This window comes from Schistocerca cancellata, chromosome 1, assembly GCF_023864275.1.
Source record: "Schistocerca cancellata isolate TAMUIC-IGC-003103 chromosome 1, iqSchCanc2.1, whole genome shotgun sequence".
Taxonomy (NCBI): Eukaryota; Metazoa; Arthropoda; class Insecta; order Orthoptera; family Acrididae; genus Schistocerca; species Schistocerca cancellata.
In genome coordinates this window covers 348,350,287-348,374,202 of record NC_064626.1, presented here as the reverse complement: position 1 = coordinate 348,374,202, position 23,916 = coordinate 348,350,287, and the positions used below count along the sequence as shown (strand labels likewise).

The 23,916-nt window shown below is 37.3% G+C and overlaps 1 protein-coding gene across 1 annotated transcript in view; it reads right to left on the bottom strand.

Annotated features, from left to right (window-relative positions):
• The window catches only part of LOC126173706 (double-stranded RNA-binding protein Staufen homolog), a 170,239-nt gene that overhangs the window by 85,533 nt on the left and 60,790 nt on the right, over positions 1 to 23,916 (bottom strand). Inside the window, exons 4-5 of the mRNA XM_049920978.1 lie at positions 11,979 to 12,205; positions 5,066 to 5,273 (exon numbers count right to left, since the gene is read on the bottom strand). Of these exons, the coding sequence (XP_049776935.1) occupies positions 5,066 to 5,273; positions 11,979 to 12,205 (435 nt within the window). The remainder of the gene's footprint in view (positions 1 to 5,065; positions 5,274 to 11,978; positions 12,206 to 23,916) is intronic.

Below are 23,916 nucleotides of genomic sequence, written 5' to 3'. Positions count from 1 at the left end.
GTCAATGAATACAACAGACATGGTCTACAATGACAGAAGACATTGTTGTTAAACCTTTCAAGAAGTGCACCGAAAGTAATAATCTCGATGGCAATGAAGGCCATCTTACATGTGAAGAGGACAATGATGACAATGAGGAAGAAAAACAAGAAGGTTCAGATGATGATTTTCAGGAATTTTAAAGGTCAGTTAATTTTTGTAAACTTATATATATATATATATGTCTGCTTGTGTCTGTATATGTGTGGATGGATATGTGTGTGTGTGTGTGTGTGCGCGAGTGTATACCCGTCCTTTTTTCCCCATAAGGTAAGTCTTTCCGCTCCCGGGACTGGAATGACTCCTTACCCTCTCCCTTAAAACCCACATCCTTTCGTCTTTCCCTCTCCTTCCCTCTTTCCTGATGAGGCAACAGTTTGTTGTGAAAGCTTGAATTTTGTGTGTATGTTTGTGTTCGTTTGTGTGTCTGTCGACCTGCCAGCACTTTCATTTGGTAAGTCACATCATCTTTGTTTTTAGGTGTATATATATATATAAAAAGAAAGATGATGAGACTTACCAAACAAAAGCGCTGGCAGGTCGATAGACACACAAACAAACCCAAATATACACACAAAATTCTAGCTTTCACAACCAACGGTTGCCTCGTCAGGGAAGAGGGAAGGAGAGGGAAAACCCAAATCCTTTTGTCTTTCCCTCTCCTTCCCCTTCCCCTTCCCTTCCCCTTCCCTCTTTCCTGACGAGGCAACCATTGGTTGCGAAAGCTAGAATTTTGTGTGTATGTTTGGGTTTGTTTGTGTGTCTATCGACCTGCCAGCGCTTTTGTTTGGTAAGTCTCATCATCTTTCTTTTTAGATATATTTTTCCCACATGGAATGTTTCCCTCCATTATATATATATATGGTTATAATAGAAGGAAACATTCCACGAAGGAAAAATATATCTAAAAACAAAGATGATGTGACTTACAAAATGAAAGTGCTGGCAGGTCGACAGACACACAAACGAACACAAACATACACACAAAATTCAAGCTTTCGCAACAAACTGTTGCCTCATCAGGAAAGAGGGAAGGAGAGGGAAAGACGAAAGGATGTGGGTTTTAAGGGAGAGGGTAAGGAGTCATTCTAGTCCCGGGAGAGGAAAGACTTACCTTAGGGGGAAAAAAGGACGGGTACACACTCGCACACACACACATATCCATCCACACATATACAGACACAAGCAGACATATGTCATTCCAATACCGGGAGCGGAAAGACTTACCTTAGGGGGAAAAAAAGGACGGGTATACACTCGCACACACACACATATCCATCCACACATATACAGACACAAGCAGACATATACAGAGGCAAAGAGTTTGGGCCTTTACAAATGTCTGCTTGTGTCTGTGTATGTGCGGATGGATGTGTGTGTGTATGCGAGTGTATACCTGTCCTTTTTTCCCCCTAAGGTAAGTCTTTCCGCTCCCGGGATTGGAATGACTCCTTACCCTCTCCCTTAAAACCCACATCCTTTCGTCTTTCCCTCTCCTTCCCTCTTTCCTGATGAAGCAACCGCTGGTTGCGAAAGCTAGAATTTTGTGTGTATGTTTGTGTTTGTTTGTGTGTCTATCAACCTGCCAGCACTCTCGTTACCTTAGGGGGAAAAAAGGGACAGGTATACACTCGCGCACACACACACACACACATATCCATCCAAACATACAGACACAAGCAGACAGAAATGACTCCTTAGCCTCTCCCTAAAACCCACATCCTTTCCTCTTTCCCTCTACTTCCCTCTTTCCTGATGAAGCAACCGTGGGTTGCGAAAGCTTGAATTTTGTGTGTGTGTTTGTGTTTGTTAGTGTCTCTATCAACATACCAACACTTCTGGCTTTCCAACCTAATAATAAAATGGTAAAATGTTATTTACAACAAACTGCTTAAATATTAAGGTGCATCTTATAGTCTATTAAATATGGTATTTATAATTAGCGTATAGTAAAAATTTTAGTTGCTGCACATTTTCAAGAATATAGTTCATGGCTTTTCTTTTTAGTGGTCACTCAAATGTACTATAACACTACTGGTACATCTTTGTATAGTACTTAGGTTGGCCAGATATACACTTACATAATTAGCAGTTACTCAGACTATACACTATTGTTTACATCATTACAAGTTAACAGAATTGTTATGTGGAATAAGATGACATGAGTTATTAAACTGTAGGATTGTGTGTACATATATACATTACGAACTGTGTACTGGAAAAAATAATGAATAACGCCAGGGCACATCTTCTGGAACTGTACAACAGTCATGCTAGTAGACAAAAGCTCAGCAAACAAAGATTGCTTTTCCTTCCTTTTTATTGCACAAATTCAAGATGTGAAGGCAAACTGCAAATGCATTTCAGGAAGCATGTGCGGCTGGCAGTAACAGCGTACTACAGAGCATATGCTTTCAGCACGAACTGGTTGTGTGTCTCGATTATGCAGTGTGTGGCAAGTCACATTCATTGAAGAAACTTACCACACCAGTGTGTGTAACACCATGAATTTGGCAATCTAGTCATTCTCATTATAAAAATAGGTCACATTGAAGGAAGATATGGAGTGAAATAGCAACGAAGCTTTATATTGATGGAAAGTGAATACTTTTTGTGTCATGTTGTCCTGACAAAAGTAATTAATACACATGTATCACATATTTCTTGCCACTAGTGAAATTAGATGCAACTGATAAAATTGTGTAATACTATTTTTGTTAAAAATAAATTACTCCATCCATGTTAACCTAACAAAAATGAACACTACCTGCATTTGATAGCTATCATCCCTTCCAACCCACAAATACCTCCCATACAGTCTGGTCTCCCAGTGACGTTGTATCTGTAGTGACAAGAACTCCCTTGCTCAGTGTGCTGAAGGTCTCGTAAAGCCCTTCACAGAACAAATGTCCCGTGATACAATCCCATATCCCAAATCCATCCATCACCTGCCAAGGACCAGCCAGAAAGGATCATCCCTGTCACTGAATACCATTCCAGGCCAGAACAACTCCTTCATTAGCACTTTAAAAAAGAGTACCTAACATCACACCCTGAAGTGGAGGACATCCTACCAAAGTTCCTTCCCACCTCTCCTAAACAGGTGTTGCAGCACTGCACAATCTCCATGACATCTAAGTCCACTGCTATACCATTCCCAATTCCAACCCTTTGCCGGAGGGATCATGCACCTGTGGAAGACCCAGATGCAAGATCTGCCCAATCCACGAACCCGGAACTTCCTATTCCAGTCCTGTCCTATCCTGTCCCACTAGAGGCAAGGCCAGCTGTGAAAGCAGTCATGTCATATACCAGCTCTGTTGCAATCACTGTACAGCTTTTTATACTGGTATGATTACCAACCTACTGTGACCAAAGGCAAAGTGGACCTGCTTGTGGCACAACATGTCACTGAATGTAATATCCTTGATTTCAATGGCTGCTTCACTATCTAGGATTTATGGATCCTCCTCTCCACAACCACCGCCTTTTCTGAACTGCACAGATGGGAGTTATCCTTACAACACATCCTCTGCTTCCAAAATCATTCTGTCTTACAGTAATCTATTGTCTCCACACCCTACAGCTAACAGTTTCTGCCTGCTCTGTCCTATTATCTCCTCCCCTTTCATGTCCACCTTACCCTCATTGTATGCTACTCTCTGTCAACACACCCACCCATCTTTTCCCCTTCTCGGCTCCTCTCATTTTCTACTCCCCCTCCCTGACAGCTTCCCAATGCTGCACCTGGTAGCCTTGTCCTGCCACCATACAGTCCCTGCACACTTCGCCAGGCTGGGCTGACTTCTCTTCTGACTTCTCTCCCACCTCTTCTTCTAACCACCACCTACCATATCCTGCCATTCAACTCCCCGCCTCACTCCACACTGCTGCTTCCTTTGACGCGGCACAGTTGCATTTTCGAGTGGCTGGAGATAGCGGTCATATGTGTGAGAGGTGCGACTGCATGTGTGCGCACACATGCAGTCACACCTCTCACACACGACTGGTATCTCCAGCCACTTGAAAGTGTGTGTGTGTGTGTGTGTGTGTGTGTGTGCGCGTGCGCATGCCTTTCTGAAGAAGATTTTTTCTTATTACATAATGTATAGTACATCTTAACTATCAAGTGTTTCACTTTTCTTAATTGCAACAAGTAATCAGCTATTCTGAGTGATTCACATTTAAGGTTGTTGAGCAAGGTGGCTGGATAACAACGTTCATTCCCTTTAGCCACAATATATGTCATATGGATTTACATTGTGCCATTGTAGACTTTTTTCTGGGAAAATGTACCGAATAGCTTGAGCGTACACTTAATCTTGATGTCACTGAGGCAGCTGAAATAGTAACATATTGAAATTCTAAGCTGCACCAGTTGCTATCGATTGGAACTTCTATATTATTCCTAATTAATTTAGAGATATTGCTATTCTACTTCTTTCAGATTAAATTCACCTCTACAATTAATCTCATTACAGTCCTCTCACCATAAGCTGTGTATATTTCATGTTGAGAATATACTTTAATGCAAAACAAAAAAAGTAATTACCAAAATGAACTTTTTGATACTTTTCAAAATGAACTTTTTGGTTCTTGTTTGGTGCTTGTGGCAAACTGAATCATATACAGTGATTTTCACTTTTTCATTCTCCTTTAATTTTGAGAAATGAAGTTCTAAAGAAGTCAGTATTTTGATACAAAACATGAAATTATGGCTAATGCACTAGCTTTTTGTCAAATGTTTTACTTTTTCGGAAAAAAATTATGACTGCAAAATAGCTTCAGGGCAATCTGTGAGACAGCAGAAATTACTCCCCACAGAAAATATCCCAAAATACGGCCAAGATTTTTACATTGAATGAAGTTATGTACAATAACATAATTTTAAAACAAATATTCATCAAAAATACAAATCTGTGATGTATACTACCCCAAATAAAGAATGTGCAAAAAGGATGATTTACTGGAGTTACATTAGAGGTAAACATCCCTATCATGAAAAAGATGAGCATGTATTACTTACTTTTACGCATTTGTTGTTTGTGAGCCAATTGCTGTAGAGGTTGCTGATAAAGTGTGTGCTGAAGAAACTTATTTGCCACCAACTGTTGTGCTTTTTTAATGCTTGAACCAGAAGCGGAATACTCTTCACCTCCAAATTTTAAACTAACAGTGAAAGTTCTCTCATGAGGTGGTCCCTGCATATCTATCAAAGAGTACTCAGGTCGAACCTAAGAATGGAAATAAAAAGATGATCTGAGCAGGAAAATGATAATTCTTTCAATCTATAAGGAAAAAGTTGTGTCAATGAAATTAATGAAAAAGTTGTGTCAATGAAATTAAACCGACACAGTTAAAATTAATATTATGAAAAGGATAGTTGCTGCTCACCATAAAGCAGAGATGGTGACCAACACAGTTAAAATTAATATCATGAAAAGGATAGTTGCTGCTCACCATAGAGCTTGTCACAGATAGAACTCACTCTCCCTCCCTCTCTCTCTCTCTCTCTCTCTCTCTCTCTGCTCACACATATATGACCACAGTCTTTGGCTGCCGAGACCACACGTGTGTGCGGCCTCAGAAGCCAAGAGACTGCAGTCATTTATATTTGAATTGCGTTTGCGACCCTGTGTGTGTGTGTGTGTGTGTGTGTGTGTGTGTGTGTGTGTGTGTCCTATCTCCAACAAAGATCTTGTTGCCCGAAAGCTCATTTTCTTAGAGTCTTTTTGTTATGGCTCTCTGCGAGTCAGCATTTCCATTATTTAGTGAGTAGCTACTATCCTTTTCACAAAATTGTTACATTCCATCCTGGATTTTCCACTGTTGAACAGGTAAAATTAAGTTGCATATCATGTTCCGTGTAAGTTCACTGCAGCCATTAACAGGAGTACTATCTCTGGACTGTTTTCTTATAACATGATATAGTAATGTAGAATTGCACTGGCTTGCAAAGAGTAGTTACTCCAGAAAATATATTCCTTCCATTTAATTTTTAAGCCCTTGGATAATATCTGGAAATGTCTTTTTCTGTGAACCTCTCCATACATCATTTAGCAAACAATTATCTAAATAATATTTTAAGTTGATCAAGATACACTTAAGTAACAAATAATAACAATTACGAACTAGCTTTACTATTTCAAATGAGCATTAGGTATTTACTGTCACATGCTCCTACAAGGTAAACATATAAAATTTCTGACCGCACGTTTTCTGTCCAGGATTAGGAGTGTTTAGAAGGCTTTACTATTAAATGTGTTGCATGTTAATGGCAAATATCCATGTATAGTACACAATTTTCAATTGTTAAACAGTTTGCAAACTTCAAAATAAATTTTTATATTTCGGGCACAGACACATAAATTGCACAACTTTCAGCATTTTTCTGAAATCCAATAAAAATTATCTAAATGCAGTACTAATAGTGTTTAACCCACTCTCTAGACACATATGCTGAGAGTTTCAAAAATAAATTATCTACAATTTAATAGATATAACAAAATAGGTGGAGAGGTACAAAGTGGTACAATTTACAAGCAAGTCCTTTACCACCGGCGTTATAAATTATACTGCAAAAGATTTTCTCAACTACAGTAAGAAATACAGAAATTTTCGGAATATGACAAATATTTATTTTACTTCTTAAGACTTTAGCAAACAAAGTTGAGCTCTTAAAACATATTCATTTCTAAAATATTAGGCTACTTTAGGACTTACACTGAACAGTTTCAACAGTAGCCACTCATTCAAGTACACAGTTATCACAATAAAATACTTTTTTCCTCCCACTTTAACATATCAGCTATGGAACCACAAACAAATTTGAGGAACTTGGTCATTTCTTCATCTTTGCCAACTTCACATATCTTGCAGAACCAGCTTGATGAAACATCGTTCATTAGGTTTTGACAGTTTTAATTTTGTTAAGCCTACTTTTGTTTTTCTCAGATTCTTTGTCAAGGAGATGCCTCTTGTAAAAACTACTGGTGATCTCAACAGCAAATGATGTTGCTCTGCTCCTTTTTTGTTTTTGTACAGTTGGAACAGGGTGGATACCTTTTGGGCCTAATGACAATCTTCCTTATTACACGTTTGTTTCATGGGTGTTGAAGGATTCAGGAGTGCATAATTGCCATTATTTTGTCTTGAGTTTCCTGCGTATTCTTGTCTCCTGTCTACTTATTTCTTCTTTGTCATTTTTTGCTTCTGATTTTGCATCAGATTTAGTTGTCATGAAGCCCAAATCTTGAAAAATATGCGGACAGAATGGCCAGATCCCAGTTTTGGAGAATCCACTGACAGAATTTTGTAACAGCCCTAACATAGGACTCTCTTACTTCAAGGGCCTGTCAGATCGATTGTTGAGATATGCATTGAGGCTTCAGGAGTACTATGTTATAGCGGTATACATAAGTGGATGACAAACACAAAGACAATGACTGCCTTTCAAGGAATCATTTGAAAGAACACAGCAGTCATCATTGCATTAAATGATTTTGCTTCTGAACACACGGAAGAAAGTGATGATGGAAATGATAGAAGCCTTGAAGGAGGAGGAACCAACTAAAGGAAAATTCCAATCTTATGACTAGAAGAGGAACTATGATCCAATAGGGTTGTTTGTCATCCCAGGTAATCTGTAACCAGTTATCCTGGTGTATTTCCATAATGCTCGAACATCTGGTCACCTGGAACTCGCAAAGACTCCAGAAAGAATCAGACAAAGGTATTAATGCACACGAATCTACCAATCCATTAGGCACTACTTGAAATGCTGTAAGGAATGGCAAATATGGAAGCATGTGCTGTAATTACCTCTGATCACTAACCCTGCCTGCAGCACCACTATTCCACTAGGATTGGAACTGACCTCTTGGAGAGCTTCCCAAAGTTGGCAAACCGGAACTGATGGAGAAATGACTACATCAGTAGCTATGCTGTCACCAAACCTGTGCCAACTACCAAATCTCCAGAAATTACAAAGTTCCTTGTAGAACATGTCACTGTCAAACACAGAGCACCCTGGTGATTTCTGATCATGGAAATTTTACAGTTGAGACTAGTATTAGAGGTTAATTTCACACCGTGGTGTCATCCACAGAATGACAGTTGTCAATCATCCACAGACAAATGGCCTCACAGACTCTGGTAGTTATGTTCTTAATGTATGCTCTCAAACAAAGAAATAGGGATACAATACTGCCCATGGTGACACTCACATACAACACAGCAAAGCAAGACACTACAGCATCCCCCCCTCCTTTTGTGTGTGTGTGTGTGTGTGTGTGTGTGTGTGTGTTTTTTCTATGGCTGTGAGGTCAAAATGACACTGGTTGCATGGTTCCCGTTTCAACCAGATGATATTCAGTATGGCTATGTGAAACACCTCATCACCAGGACCAAAGAAACAAGACAGCTGGTTCACATGTGGACCGTGGATGCTCAGGAGAAGGGCCGAGAGTGTTACTACGTCAAGCACCACCTAGTGGGATGCAGCCCATGAGACTTGTTTTGGATTTTTACAACTGTGTGGAAAGTAGGATCACTGCAAAAATTATTATAGTGCTCCTTTGGGCTGTATCGCATCCTTCACTGCTTGTCAGATGTCACACAGGAAGTAGAGAATTATGACCATTCCTTAAGAAGAAAAAATGCAGAGATGTATCCATGTCCTCTGTATATGTATTACAGTCCAGAGGCACTGATGAATGATGGGAAGTAAGTTCAAGGAAACTGAGGAACCACTCAACAATTGTGAAGCTTCGATGGGAGAGGCTACCTTTCATGTGTGTTATAGTGATAAGGATATGATAATGCAACCAGAGTGCAAGAACATGCCAGCACCATCACACTGAAGACCACTGATGAGATCTAGATCCAGAGTACTGCAATCAGCTTCAATGGGAATTTCCGAAACAGCAGGTCTTGAATGTTTCTCTAGGAGACGGAGCACTGCCGTAAGCTGTGGCACAGGTAGTGTGGTGTAGTGGCCACAGCATCACAGTTTGGCAAGCTGCAGATTGTCAATTCAAACCTGACCACCAGCAGTTATTCTCTATTTCATATTTGCCATTTCTGGAAAGTTATTGAAAGATTTTATGTTTATATTGCTTGTATATTCTCAAATACTCGATGTTCATATAAATACCAGCATGTGTGATATTAGCTGTATAAATAGCTGAACTCTCTGTCCAGGAGACATAATAAACACGATCTCAGTGCTAAGTGTTGTGTTTCACTGCTGAATCTGCTTTCAGATTTGTAATTGACTGTAGTTTTGCCATGACAAATTGCTGTCAGGGTTTCTGCGAAACCATTTGTCAACTGCTTGGTTGTAATAAGCTGCAAGTGGCTTAAAGAAGGCAATGTTTAGTGGCCATAGCCTTTGAGTGGTGTGTGTAGACAGGTAAACCATGAATACATCATTATATCTAGACGCAGTTATAGCACATAGATTTTTCGTATGTGTTGCATATCCATCTAATATTATTGACACCTTCCTGTCATAATCACATTTCACAGTTTCAATGAAGTGCACCATTCTCTGAAAAACAATTCACTAGTCATCCAAGCACTCTATGAAATAGCAATTTTGGTGACAGGTGGAACTCCAAGTTTTAAATCATCAGAAATTATTTTCCATAGATACTAGGACGGTAGGCACAAACATACAGAAGCACTGAAACAACAAACACATGTGGTATTTGTTCCCCTCTCTGCATTAGTTACAGCCCTAACTTGGTGCTATCCTCTTCACCCAATGATCTTTTGAGGTTTCTGTACTGTGGATAGGCTAGTCTCATCCATATAGAAAATCTGCTCAGCCTGAAAATCATATTTGCTCACTAACTCAGAAAGAACTTTAAAAAAAGAACATGACTTTCGTGACAGCTTCTTTATTCAAGCCAAATGCTCTAGCTGCCAAAGTGGCTTCTGCTTGGTGCATAAATAACAGAATATGCCAAACATTAAGGTATAATATCATAATTTACCTGCCATCCCATTGTGAATTGATGAATAGACCTGTTTGATTCAGCCAAATCGAAAGCTAGCTTTCCCTAGCAAGCTCAAGAACATCTAAACATGTGGGATTCAAGTAACTGAATGCGATCTACCAGTTCAGCTGCAAACTTCACATGTGGGTCTGTACTACATCCAGATTTCTTCAACACATAAGCAGTATAATTACTAGATCAAATCAACTGTTAAAATATGTACACTGAACATTATTTTAAAATGTTCCAGTATAGTATATGAGGAAAGTCATCGCACAATTTATAAGGCAAGGCTATAATTTTTAAAGTTACTTTTTACTGTACAGAGGCTACGGCCATATTAAATGTTGCTATGCTTTACTTTCACTGAACAAGTAAAGTTATATGCTATATAAATTATAAATACACATTACATGCCCGTAAGAGGACAGGTGCTTAACTTCACAAACAAATACCTCCTCAGAGCACAAAATTAACTTGGACCCACACCAGAATTGTCAATGATCTGTCTGTTCAACTAATCATGTACAACAGTTAGGTACGATGTGACACACATTGGCTGGCTAAATAAATTAGTGGTACAATTTAAAAGGCAGTACAATTTGTAAGATTCTATCCCATTACACTAACTTAACTGAAGTTGTGGAAAACTCAGGACGCTAATGTCATTACTAATCTGCAGTATACGAGGTCTGCTCGGATTGCAGGAAGTGCCATCTGCAAGTTTCCTTTTATCTCGTCTATCGTTCAAAACTTAAAAATGTCTGCAGGGGCAGATCTGGAGAGTATGAAGGATGAGGCAAGCACAGTTATTTCATTTTTTGTGCAGTAGTCATGCACCGACAGGGATGAATGTGTGGGTGCATTATTGTGATGCAAGAGCCATGAATTGTCTACCCACATTTCAGGCCGTTTCCTCACAAGCATTGAACAAGTCCTAATAGTACCATCGATTAACAGTTTGTCCCTGTAGCATGAATTCATGATGAACTAATCCTTCAAAGTCAAAGAAAACTATTGACATGGCTTTGACATTTGACCTGACCTGACGAGATTTTTGGACTTGGAGAACCTTTCCAACCCATTGTGAAGGTTGAATCTTGGTCTCAACATCATAACTGTAGTCTCAAGTCTCATCACCAGTTTTGATTCTCTTAAGGACCATCTCGTTCCCATATGCACGATCCAAAAGCTCTTCATAGATTGCGAGGCAAATGTCCTTCTGGTCTTGACTCATGAAGCGTTGGATGAACTTGGCGGCGACTCGATGCATTTCAGCATGCTGTGTCAGGATTTCATGGCATGATCCAACTGAAATGTTACATTTTCCTCTCAGACAGTCTGTCTTCAATTAGCAGGCAAAATTTTGTTGATACTCCTGACATGAGGTTCGTCGGTAGACATCGAAGGGCGTCCTGATTGAGGGTCATCTATAACTTCCATCCAGTCATTTTTAAACCATATAAACCATTCATAACACCAAGTATGTCTTAAGCACACGTCAACATAGGCTTCCTGCATCATTTGGTGTGTCTCTGCAAAGGTTTTCCTGAGTTTCATGCAATATTTAAAGCAGATGCTTTGCTCCTGTAACTATGAAATCTCAAAATTCGTAAACTGTTCCAACACAACATTATACTCAATACAGCACTGAATAATAACTAACAGACATACAATAATGAAACTTCCAGCAGTTACACATTAAACACAGGCATCTGAATGGACGCTAACAGCATTTAGCTACAACACACCACTGGTGCAAAATTATCAATGTTCTGGAATGTTTCAAACAGACCTCGTAGTGTCTCCCCATTGTTGTATGGAGACCCTAAGTTAAAGTGGTTCAAAGGGAATTTCAATCAAACTCATATTTCCAGGTACTATAAAGAGCTAGCTTGACAAGAGAGACATTAATCATCAAATGGAAGCTTTACTAACCTTCATTAAAAGTGACAGCTCATTGACAACTGACATAGGTGTTTTTCCATTGAAGTCTGAAGCACTGTATTCACTTCTGGTTGATTTTGTTGCTGATTTTGTCTTTGTTTTTGTTTCAGTATACACCCCTGCTTTTGTCATGTTTTCTGATAAGAATGCACTATATATGCCTGATATTGATGGTGCCCACTCCTGAGCAACTCTTCCTCCTAACTTCTTCAGCATTGCTGAAATGATATTATACTAATAGAATTCTCATTGTAATCTTCAAAGAGTAGTGAAAGTGTAAAGAGTGACAGTTAACGAAATTCCTTTGTACCTTGGTTAATAAAATAAAAGTAATAAATATTTCTTGCACAGCACCATTTTATTTATACAGTGTTTGTTGCTTTGTTTTTATTACATACCTTAATGTAACCATTTACATTACATCAATGTGCTATCTTTGTGCCTGGAAATAAAACTGTTACAATATTACAAACCACACTTCTCATTTACCAATATGCCGATTTATCTCATTTATACACATTGTTTTATCTTGTATGCAGATCCGTGATGTATGTTTTATTGACAATGGATTATTCTGCTGCACACTGTACCTTAACGTTTCTGTAACAGAAGCCTTAAGAATTTTTGAATGTACATCCTACAAGTTCTTATTGTGCAACATGCCAAAATATAGATTATCTGAAATATAAATAGCAAGAAAGACAGGAGACTTATAAATACAGAAAACTGCAACCACTCACTTTTTTTAAATCCTTTTTTATACCAAAACAGTTGTCAAACTATCCAGGTGATAAACAGGAGGTTACATGACTATTTCAGGTTGAGAATACATTGTGGCACTCAGAAAAAGCTGAGAATGGTGACAAATTATTTGAAAATGGTGATTTAAAAGGTAACAAACTGTTTCAGTAAACTGACATGGTGCAAATAAATTCTTTTCACTTTTTAAAATCTCCTACAGCAAATGCTGGTTAAGACCATAATTAATTTCTCTGTTACAATATTGGGTTGGGTATGGTAATCTTTTTTCCTTCATACAAATTTATTAATATATGCAGGTACATTGGTAATTCGGTACTGGTAATTAAGTACTGTTAATCACGATTCACAAACACAGTCTACATCACATTTTACAACAAATGACATTCTACACTTCAATACTAGAAAAAGACCAACGAAATATTTTTGTATTATTGTTTCTTAGGAATCTTCACAAAAAATGATGTCATCATGCTAGATTTTCTTTCCTCAAGATTTTTCTGAATGGTTTCCACCACTGTTTCTTGCACTCTTTCTTCTACTTTCACAATTTGTGCAACCTCAAGCATACCTTGAGCCAGATTTGCTGCCTTTAAATAACTTCGTTTGTGTGCTTTCTTCAGTTATGTTAGGCTTCAGAAAGAAGTTCTTCTCCTGCTTCCTTGCGATAGTTAAGTGTTTCTTTTCTTTCTTTCTTTCTTTCACAGAAGCTGTATCATAGTCAATTGATATGTTCATGTTGTTGTTCTTTTTAATCTCCTCTTCAAAGTGTCTTTGGTCTTGTTCCTCCTTTTGCTTTCCATCTAATTTAGATTTCCTTTTCCTTTCACATTTTTCCTTATAAGCAGCATAATTTACATTGTTCTCCTCATCTATGAGTCAATGGGCACAGAAAGAAAATGGAGCAGAGGGGAGTACTGTCCCAATGCATCCCTGACACTCAAGACACTGTTTTAAAAAAGCGTAATTGCTCGTGATATGTGCTTCAAAATGGAATGTGTTTTCTCTATATCGGTATTTCTATGGGACAATGAGGAGAAGCCTTAACAAATTTTGAAACATTTTGATACTTTAACTCAATGGATGATGTCTTTTTGAGATATGCTGCTGTCAGTAATTGTCAATACCCTTGTAAAGCTGGGTCACCTTTTTACAAGTGCAGAGCATTCCACTTGCCTAAGAAATAAACCTTGTCACACATTGATCAGCATCCTTTTTACAACCTTTAACATGTCACTGCAGCTTCTGATGTGTATTCTTTCTTTGAGAGCTTAAAAACATAAAAAGTTTCAGTGGCATACACGATAAGCATGTCTCTGTTTTTGGGCATTCTTTAGCAACCACAGCTTATAATTTGCTTCCCATTTCTTAAGCTCTCCGCTTACCTGCCTGCTAACAACTAGTTGTTCAAGAGAAAGCACATCGCTCAGTATAAAGAGTTCATTATGAAGAACTTCAGAAATACTCTCAATTTTTCTCAGAGCAGAAGCCTTCAAAACAGCTAAAAAGGTTTGAAGCATGTAACTTGTGAATCAAAGCATAAGCTTAAGAAAGTAATATTGAATACCACTCTATTGTTCAAAAATTCTATTGGCTGAAAGTCCTAAAGTAAGCACTGTGTAGTTGTATGCCTCAAAAACTTGTGATGTTCACATTCTTCCCAGTGAACACGCCAACCATCAAAATAATCGTAAATGTTGACCAGAAATTCAGGATCTTCTTCAGTTAAAACACTCCAGGCAGTAGGCACTGCATGAATGTTGCAAACTTCAATGTTTATAAGTTGTCCGTCTCGGGTCTCCTGGACATCACTCTCTAAAAGCCTGAACACTTTTCACTTATGGTGGGACTGTCTGATTCCAGCATCAGGCATTTATTTAGGGACAAGCTGGCTTCGAAAAGTGCTTCACATAACAGGCATTTTCCAGAAGAAAGGCTCATAGGACAAAATGATTATTTGAGATAGGGAAGTTTAAATACTTAACTTTTATTAAAGTATTTGAATAATAATGTGAGTCTAATACACAAGTATTTTGTATCAGGATATGAACTAGTGCTACTAAGAAAATCTTTCCATAATACTAGGTATTTCAACCTGTGTTTTTAATATGAGAAATAATATTTCTGACAAACATATGTAGGCCCCCTTCCCATAAATCACTGCCAGTAGGTTAAAGTGAGCAAACATTTCTTTCATAAAGTGTTATTTTACCCCTCACAACTTATTAAAATATAAGAGCAATTTTATTCTAATTAATGCCTACAATCAGGGGACCCTCAGAAAGGTACAAAAATAAAACAACATGAGTACATTGATACCAAAATACAAATAAAATACCACTGTTTTGTCTTGTGGTCCATACATCATTACAGATGGTTTTTCTGGTATAATTCTCAGTTACTGAAGGACCTTTCGTTTCTTTTCTTCTTCATCGTGTCCTCCATGGATGTCTATTCTCCCTCTTAAAAAAAAAAAAAAAAAAAGTTTGGTTGCTGGTGCTCGTCTTCAAGCTTACTGTGTATCCATGAACTACATTAATCATCCATGTACTTAAATAAATCCCTGACATCTTTTTCTTTTTCTCGGTTCACTGGATTGCATGCCATTGTTGGTACTCTCATGTTTTTCAATATTCCATTACTGTACTTCTATTACTAAAGTCAGAATGATGTATGTGGACTTGTGTGTTAGTGAGCCTAGAAATGAACCATTTGCTTTGTATTTCAGAACAGAATTCAGTTCTCTTGGCAATAGGTTTCATGAAGACATATTTGCCAAGACCTTCTTTCCATTGCTTTATTACGCTTCTGTCCATAACAACAATAAAGGGTGAAGAACTACTTATGCACATCATTACTGCTCATTAGTAAGACCAAAGTTTATTCAGGCTGCCCAAAAGAAAGCCTTCGAATTCGGAAAGGATGAGTGATCTCCACAAGAAGCACTTATGCTATCCATGAAAAAAAAAAAAGACACAGTCTTCAAGTTCTTATCCTTACCACCACGTGTTTCTAGAACATTATGTATGAACGATACAACTGAGTTGGGGACCTTTTTAGCTTGCATTTCTGTGCAATATATATATATATCAAGAATCATCTTTGTGCAGTTGGATGTTGAAAGCAAGTAACCATAATAGATATTTGTACAACTGACTGGTCACATTTAGTTTTGGTACAGGCAGGTCCTGCAAATAATAAAACTCAATCACAAGATGTGTACAGTCAAACCAGGTTTTACAAATAAAACCTTTCGTAAGTGTAAGGTAAGTTTCATCATACATTTTTTTTCAGAAGCTATGCAAAATTCAGAGATATTTGTGTTGTATTTTCTGAAGCTGTAGTCAAAGTTTAGCTTGAAATGCTTAAAGTACATTGCATAACTTGTTTTAAGCTTGTCACATATTGCTTCAAAGAATCTCTTTGAGAAAAGATCAAACAATGATTTAATATTGAGAGTTGAATACCTCGAATATGATTTGTGTTCACAGTGATGACTTTGTAACTTATAATTGTGAGTTAGTGCTATCTTAGCATTTCCCAAATGCCAACCATGATTTTTTGAGGGTGACTGTCATGTGTGCCCAATTATTTCCCAAATATTTTCCCTGACTGCTTTGGATTTAACATCAGCTTCTTGTTATGTGTACTAGATTTCTTCACCAAGTTCACTTCAGACAGAATCTTGTAATTCTATACCTTGATCTACATAGAAACTGTCAAACAGCTCTTCTTTCTGACAACCACTTACTTGCAAGTACCACTTTTTTTTCACAACATGATGGCACAACTTAAAATGTCTTTCCTTTAATGCCAGTTCCACTGGCAGGAATGAAAGCTGTCACCTTTCTGCCATTTTATTTCTCTCTCACCTTTCTTCATATTTGAATTGTCATAAGACTGCCACTGTTTTCTACTCATTACCACTATTTACTGTTGTACAACTTCAAAACATATTTCTTTGTTATGTAAACACATAACTGACATTGTTCCACATACACTGACCTGCACATAAGCACTCATTAATTTTAATTCAATGAGAAGTGCTATGTGCACACCCATCAACAAAATGCTGGCCTGACCTCTAGCATTGAGATAATGAAACAAAACCTAGATAGAATATTCTACATGACCCGCTGATTAATTTTCCGAAAAAAGGCACACAGACCTAAAAGCTCAGGTTGTGTCATGGTTGGGGAATGAAATGGGCTGTGCCCTTTCAAGGGAACCATACTGACATTTGCCTGGAGCGATTTAGGGAAATCATGGAAAACCTAAGTCTGGATTGCTGGACACAGGACTGAATTGTCACCTTCCCGAATGCAAATCCAGAGCGATACTGTTATGCAAATATAATTGTTGTTTACAATTCTTTTTTTACCTTTAACATTGACTGTTTCATCAAAAATTAATGTGTAATATGATGAACATGCTTTTCCTAATATATATTCCTGAAAATATCGTGCCAGTCATCACTTACTGAGTAAAGGTTTACTGTCTCGTAAGATACAATTTCAAGCCATTAACTTAATGTATAGGTGACTCTTCAAAACACAAAAACTGTTTCACAATTTTTCTTATATCATTAATATAATATACTGTACTGGATATGTAATTAATATGCAACCAGTAATTTTTCTTAAAAAGTAATGAACATTCAAAAAATAACAGTCACCAGTACTTGCTCTCTCCTGATCAAATTTTCAGGTTGTCCTTCAAGAATGATTCTACTGATAAGTAAAATTTCTGCTTTAGTTTCTCATACAAGGTTATTTTTCAGTGTTTCTAAATTTATACTGATCAATTCTATTCATTTCACTTTGTTACAAATTTTCATACCCATGTATGAAGTTTCAGCTGAAGTTTTAAACAGAGGTTGGGCAGCATAAAATTATTTTGATTTCTGATGTAATCACGTTGAAAATAGTTTGCCATAAATAAATCAGGGTAACTATGTCAAAGATAATCAGCTCATAGATGTATAGTGAGGGAACACTCAATATACTTAAGATTTTTTAGGATTCAGCAACACAATTTTCTTCGCCCTCTATTGCGCATATTCCTAATGATTGTTACCTTAAGTTTTTATATTTGATACAATCACTTGAAAAATCCACAGAGGTATTGGAAATCACTGATCTCAATGTCCAAAGCAATTCAGCATTGGTGGAATATACTGGGTACCTAACATCTGTATTGTTGGCACACATACCAAATTTGAAGGTTGTGCCTAATCTGGAAGTTCTAAATGTAACTGGCGTGGCCTACATTTAATTTCAAAGTTACACACGTTTTGTTGCAAGTGACTGGTTAAAAACTGCCTGCGAACCTTTTGTCTCAAAATTAGTAGAGCAAGAACACACATTGCAAAATAGTTGATCTTTACTGCTTCTTTCACTGGTGTTTGCTACAAAGAACTTCTTTGAAACAAGCAACAATTGTGCAGCACATGCAGGATGCTGGGAAAGTTTTGTGATAATTGATACAAATCCTGAAAAGTGAGTGATGTGTAACCAACCAGTAATTACAATGGAAGCTGCTAGATGGATACTAATGTTAATTACAAAGCCACCCATACTGTCACAAGATAGCCTTCAGCATCAAGCTCTGAAATAGTCATGTAATATCCTCTGCAGCATCTAAATATGTGCCTGAAGATGTTGAGAAACCAGTTTATAGAATAAAAAAGGTATTTCCAGAAAGAGAATGGCTGCAGTTTTCTGCATTTACATTGAATAAACAATCACGGGTTCTTAAAATCCATAATGGATCAGCTTAATCAGAAAGGCAAAAATCTCTCTCTCTCTCTCTCTCTCTCTCTCTCTCTCTCTCTCTCACACACACACACACACACACACACCTAAGTTTCCTTGTAGTTACAAGTCAAGAAAAATATGTGTACTGTTTTCAGTGCATTTCTTATTAAAATATCAAATTATCAGAAGAGTAAATGGTTTTAACAGTACTGTCTGCACACGTGTAAACACATTACATGATCATTTATATCATTTGATAAATTTTGGGAGAAAGTTTTGAAGTAAGACCAAACTTTCTCATATTGACATAGGGGGAAGGGGGGGGGGGGCTAACAGATTTAAAATTACTGATTGAATTGTATTTGGATGAAAGAAAGGGAGGGGTGGGGGGGGGGGGCTAAGAGATTTAAAATTACTGATTGAATTGTATTTGGATGAAAGAAAGGGAGGGGTGGGGGGGGGCAGCTTTTCAGTAGTTGCAGGGGTTACAGCCTGGCTGTCTGGCCTTGTAACATCAACCAACATGGCCTTGCTGTGCTGGTACTGTGAACAGCTGAAACCATGGGGAAACTATAGCAATAATTTTTCCACAGGGCATGCAAGCTCTACTGTGTGGTTAAATGACGATGGCTTCCTCTTGGGTGAAATATTTCAGAGGTAAAATATTTCTCCACTTGGATCCCTGGGTGGAGACTATTCAGGAGGACGTTGTCATCAGGAGAAACAAAACTAGGTGTTCTGTGGGTCGGAGTGGGGAGTGTTAGATCCTTTTATTGGGCAGGTCGATTAGAAAATTTAAAAAGGGGAATGGATAGGATGAAGTTCGATATAGTGGCAATTAGTGAAGTTCGGTTGCAGGAGGAACAGGACTTCTGGTCACGTGAATACAGGGTTATAAATACAAGATCATATAGGGTTAATAATAAGAATGCGGGTAAGCTACTATGAACAGCATAGTGAATGCATACTAACCAAGAAAGAAATAAAGCCCACAACCCCCAAATGCATAATGAGATAAAAGAAATTATTCAGATAGTTAAGGGAGATTGAAATTTAATTGTGATTCAATAATAGGGAAAGGGAGAGAGGGAAAATAGTAGGTGAATATGGAATGGGGAAAAGGAATGAAAGAGGAAGCCACCTGATAGAATTTTGTTCAGAGCATAATATAATCAACACTGATACTTCGTTTAAGAATCATGAAAGAAATTTGTATACATGGAAGAGGCATGGAGACACCAGAAGGTTTCAGAACCTGGTTTTAAACTGTAACACATTTCCAGGAGCAGATGTGAGCCCTGACCCAAATTTATTGGGTTTGAACTGTACCTTAAAACTGAAGAAATTGCTGAAAGATAGGAAATTAAGGAGATGGGATCTGGATAAGCTGAAAGAACCAAAAGGTAGACAGTTTCAGAGGGAGCATTAGGCAAGAAATGACTAGAACAGGTGAAAAGAATACAGTAGAAGACCAGTGGGCAGCTATGTGAGATGAGATAGTGAAGGTAGCAGAAGATCAAATAGGTAAAAAGACATAACCTAGATAACACAAGAGATGTTTGATTTTATTGTCAAAAGGAAAAAACATAAAAATACAGCAAATAAAGGAGACAAAAGGAAATACAAATGTCTAAAAAATGAGACTGATATGAAATGCAAAATGGTTAATCAGGCATGCAAGAAGACAAAAGTAAGGATTTAGAAGCATGTATTACTAGAAGAAACGTAGATACTGCCTATAGAAAAATTAAAGAAGCCTTTGGCAAACAGAGAAGCAGTTGTATTAATATAAAGAGCTCAGATGAAAACAAGCCCAAATCAAATAATGGAAAACTGAAAGATGGAAGGAGTATATAGGGGGGCTATGGAAGGGAAATAAACTTGAAGGTAATATTAATTCAATTCAATTCAATTCAATTTTTATTATCACATAACATGCCTTATACAATCAAAGATTGTGACATAGGTGACTTGTCAGTTTTTACACTATATATAACAATACTAAAAATAGACAATAAACTAATAATATACATGGTGTAACATCTTCAAAGAGGTATTTTAATTACAATTATAATGCATTATTACCATTCATGAAATCTTCTACACTATAGTAACATTTATCTTTCAGATATTTTTCCAGGTCTCTTTTGGTGCCTTTTACATTTGGGTCATCCATATCTTTCCATATTTTATTTACAAATTTCATGCCCATATAGTATGGGGTTTTTTCATATGATTTTAAACGGTGGGTAGGTAACATGTAGCTCGTTCTATGTCTTGTATCATATTGATGCAAGAAGAAGTTGCCCTCAAAAAGTTGTGGGTTTCTTTTTGTGAAAGTGAGAGTTTCATAAATGTATATGCTTGGAATGCTCATTAGATCCAGTTTTACAAATAAAGGTTTGCAGTGTTGCTTTGATTTTGCTCCCACCATTGCTCGGATGATTCTTTTTTGTAGTCTAAAAGCTCTAAGTAAATTTGTTTTTTCAGACCCCCAGAAAATTATACTATACCTAATGACTGAAACAAAATATGCATTATATACAGTTTTTCTTACAGCTAAATCAGTAATACTATACAAGATATTCATAATATATACAAGGCTATTCAGTCGAGCCAGTATGTTGTCCACATGGCGACTCCATAACAGGTTTTTATTGACTAACACGCCAAGGAATTTGACACAGTCTGCAGTCTCTAATTTTTTGTCCATAAACCTTATTTCACTTATAGACTGTGCAGATTGTTTTGTGGTAAAATGAACAATTTCTGTTTTTGTAATATTTAATGTCAAGTTATTGTTTTTGACCCATGCCTCCACTTCCCCAAGTGTTTGTTCAATATGATGAATTAGGTCTACCTCATTTTTACAACAGACTACAGCTGTTGAGTCATCTGCATAGAGGATAGTATCAGACTGGACCTGACATGGCATATCATTAATATAATATAGAAAAAGCAGTGGCCCTAATATTGAGCCTTGTGGAACACCTAATTGAGTGTTTTTCCAGCCAGAGAGAAATTTCTTGCCGTTGATGTTAATAAGTACTCTTTGTTTTCTGTTTGCCAAGTATGATGACATCCAGCTAAGAGATTTGCCTTGAAAACCATAGCGTGCCAATTTTTGGAGAAGCAGGTCATGATTTACTGTGTCGAAGGCTTTGGACAGGTCACAAAAGATGCCTGACACACACATTCTATCATCAAGACATCTGCTGACTTTTGTGACCAATTCATTTATTGCATGGATTGTGCTGCAGCCTTTTCTGAAACCATATTGATTGCCTAAGATAATGCTGTTAGATGAATTGTGATTTTCAATCTGATCACATGCAGCTCTTTCAAATGTTTTTGAGAAAATTGGTAACAGTGAGATTGGCCTATAGTTGCCCAATTCATCTTGTTTGCCTTTTTTGTGTATGGGCCGAACTTCTGCATATTTTAATTGATCTGGGAAACATCCCTCATCAAATGATTGGTTGATTATGAAAGAGAGTGGATATGCAATACTGTGACGGACTATTTTTATTATTTCAGTGGGGACCTCACCCCCTCCCGCAGATTTTGAATTTGTTAGGGACATTATGATTTTGATGACATCTGAGATGGAAACATGAGAAAACTTAAAACATGTGCAATTGCTATCTGTCATATTGGGCTTTGTATTTGGTGGTGAACAGTCACCAAATTTGTTACAGTTTATGAAAAAGTCATTGAAAGATTCACAAATGGCACTGGGTTCTGTAACAGCTCTACCATTTATCACAATTTTAGAAGGGCATTTTCTCTCTGCCTCACTGCCAACTTCACTTCTTATAACAGACCAAACAGCTTTTGATTTGTTTTTTTTTTGCATTTGAAATGAAGTCGTTATTTGCAGTACGTTTTGCTAATTTAAATATTTTGTCAAATGTTTTTTTGTATGTGCTTACATACTTAAGAAATTGAGGGCTTCGATTTACTTTTGCCTCCATATGCAGTTTCCTCTTAGTAGCACTAGACACTCTAATTCCTTTTGTTACCCAGGATCTACTTTTTTGGGACCTGGTCCTCACTGTTACAAAAGGGAAGCATTCATTGAATATACCCAAGAATTCAGTTAAAAAGTTATTGTAATTGTCACTTGTGGAAGTGTGTTTGCTGACTGTCCACTTGGTTTGGCTTAGTTTTTTGCAAAATAATTCCACATTTTCTTGACTGAAATTCCTACATCTTTTTGTTGTGCAGACTGAATTTTGCTTCGGTAGTGATACAAATAGTGCTTTATGGTCTGATACTCCTAAATCTAGAAGAAACCTTTCTTTTACATAATAATTATAACTACTTACAATATTGTCAATACATGTTGCAGAGCTTGCTGTAATTCTTGTATACTGATCAAAATTGAGATTTAGCCCATTTGTGGCTATCAGGTTCTTTAAGTGTGAAGAAAATTTGTCATCAGTCCTTACATCTATGTTGAAGTCAGCACATATAACCACTTTCTTGTACAGTTTCTCACATTTTAATTTATGTAGCAATGTATCAAACTTATCTAAAAATACAGAGTTTATATGGTACCCAGGGGTGCGATATATGCTGATAATTAGTGTGTTATACTCTTTAAGTTCTATACAACGACTTTCAAATGTGCCTTCTTCATTCAGATGGCTAAAATTCTGTCTGATATCATAGTCTACCGTGGAATGAACTAACATGCAAGAGCCTCCATACCCATTGGTCCTACAAGAGCTGGTAGCCGGTTTATAACCTGTAAGTTTATTTAGGAGACTGATATTTTCAGATTTTAGCCAATGTTCATTAAGGCATATTACTTTCACAGATTGTTTCACACTTTCTAGCAAAATTTCTATATCATAAAGCTTCCTGATCATTCCTTCAGACAGACCTCTTATGTTCAAGTGCATAACGAAATTACTACTGCATATATTATTAGGTAGAGGGTCTTTAAAACTAATTTGACTATAAAGTAACGGAACGTCCACCTGAGTGTTGACTACTTGTTCTGGATTCGTTGTATTGGGCCAAATTCAGATAGAACTGGCCCCCTTCATCAGTTTCCCTGTGTGTGAGCATCTGGATGATGAGTAGGTACAGTTTTCTTGGCGATAATTTCAGTCTTTGCTGTATGTTCTGAGGCTGGTTCTGGCACCGTCTCATCTTCTGGACATTATGTTCCTGTTTGAGCTGGCGCTGTGGCTGCGATTTTGAAATTGTTTTCTCGTTTATCCATTTCCTTGGTCGAAACTGGTTGCACAGCAATTGGTTTTCTTGCAACGTCGTCGTCTTTTTGTATTAATTTCGCTAGCATTTTGCCAACGTATGACTTGCCAGCGTTATTATAATGTAGTCCATGTTTCGTAAACAAATCTCTTGCATCTGGAAGATCAAGAAATGTTACATTTTGTTGGGAC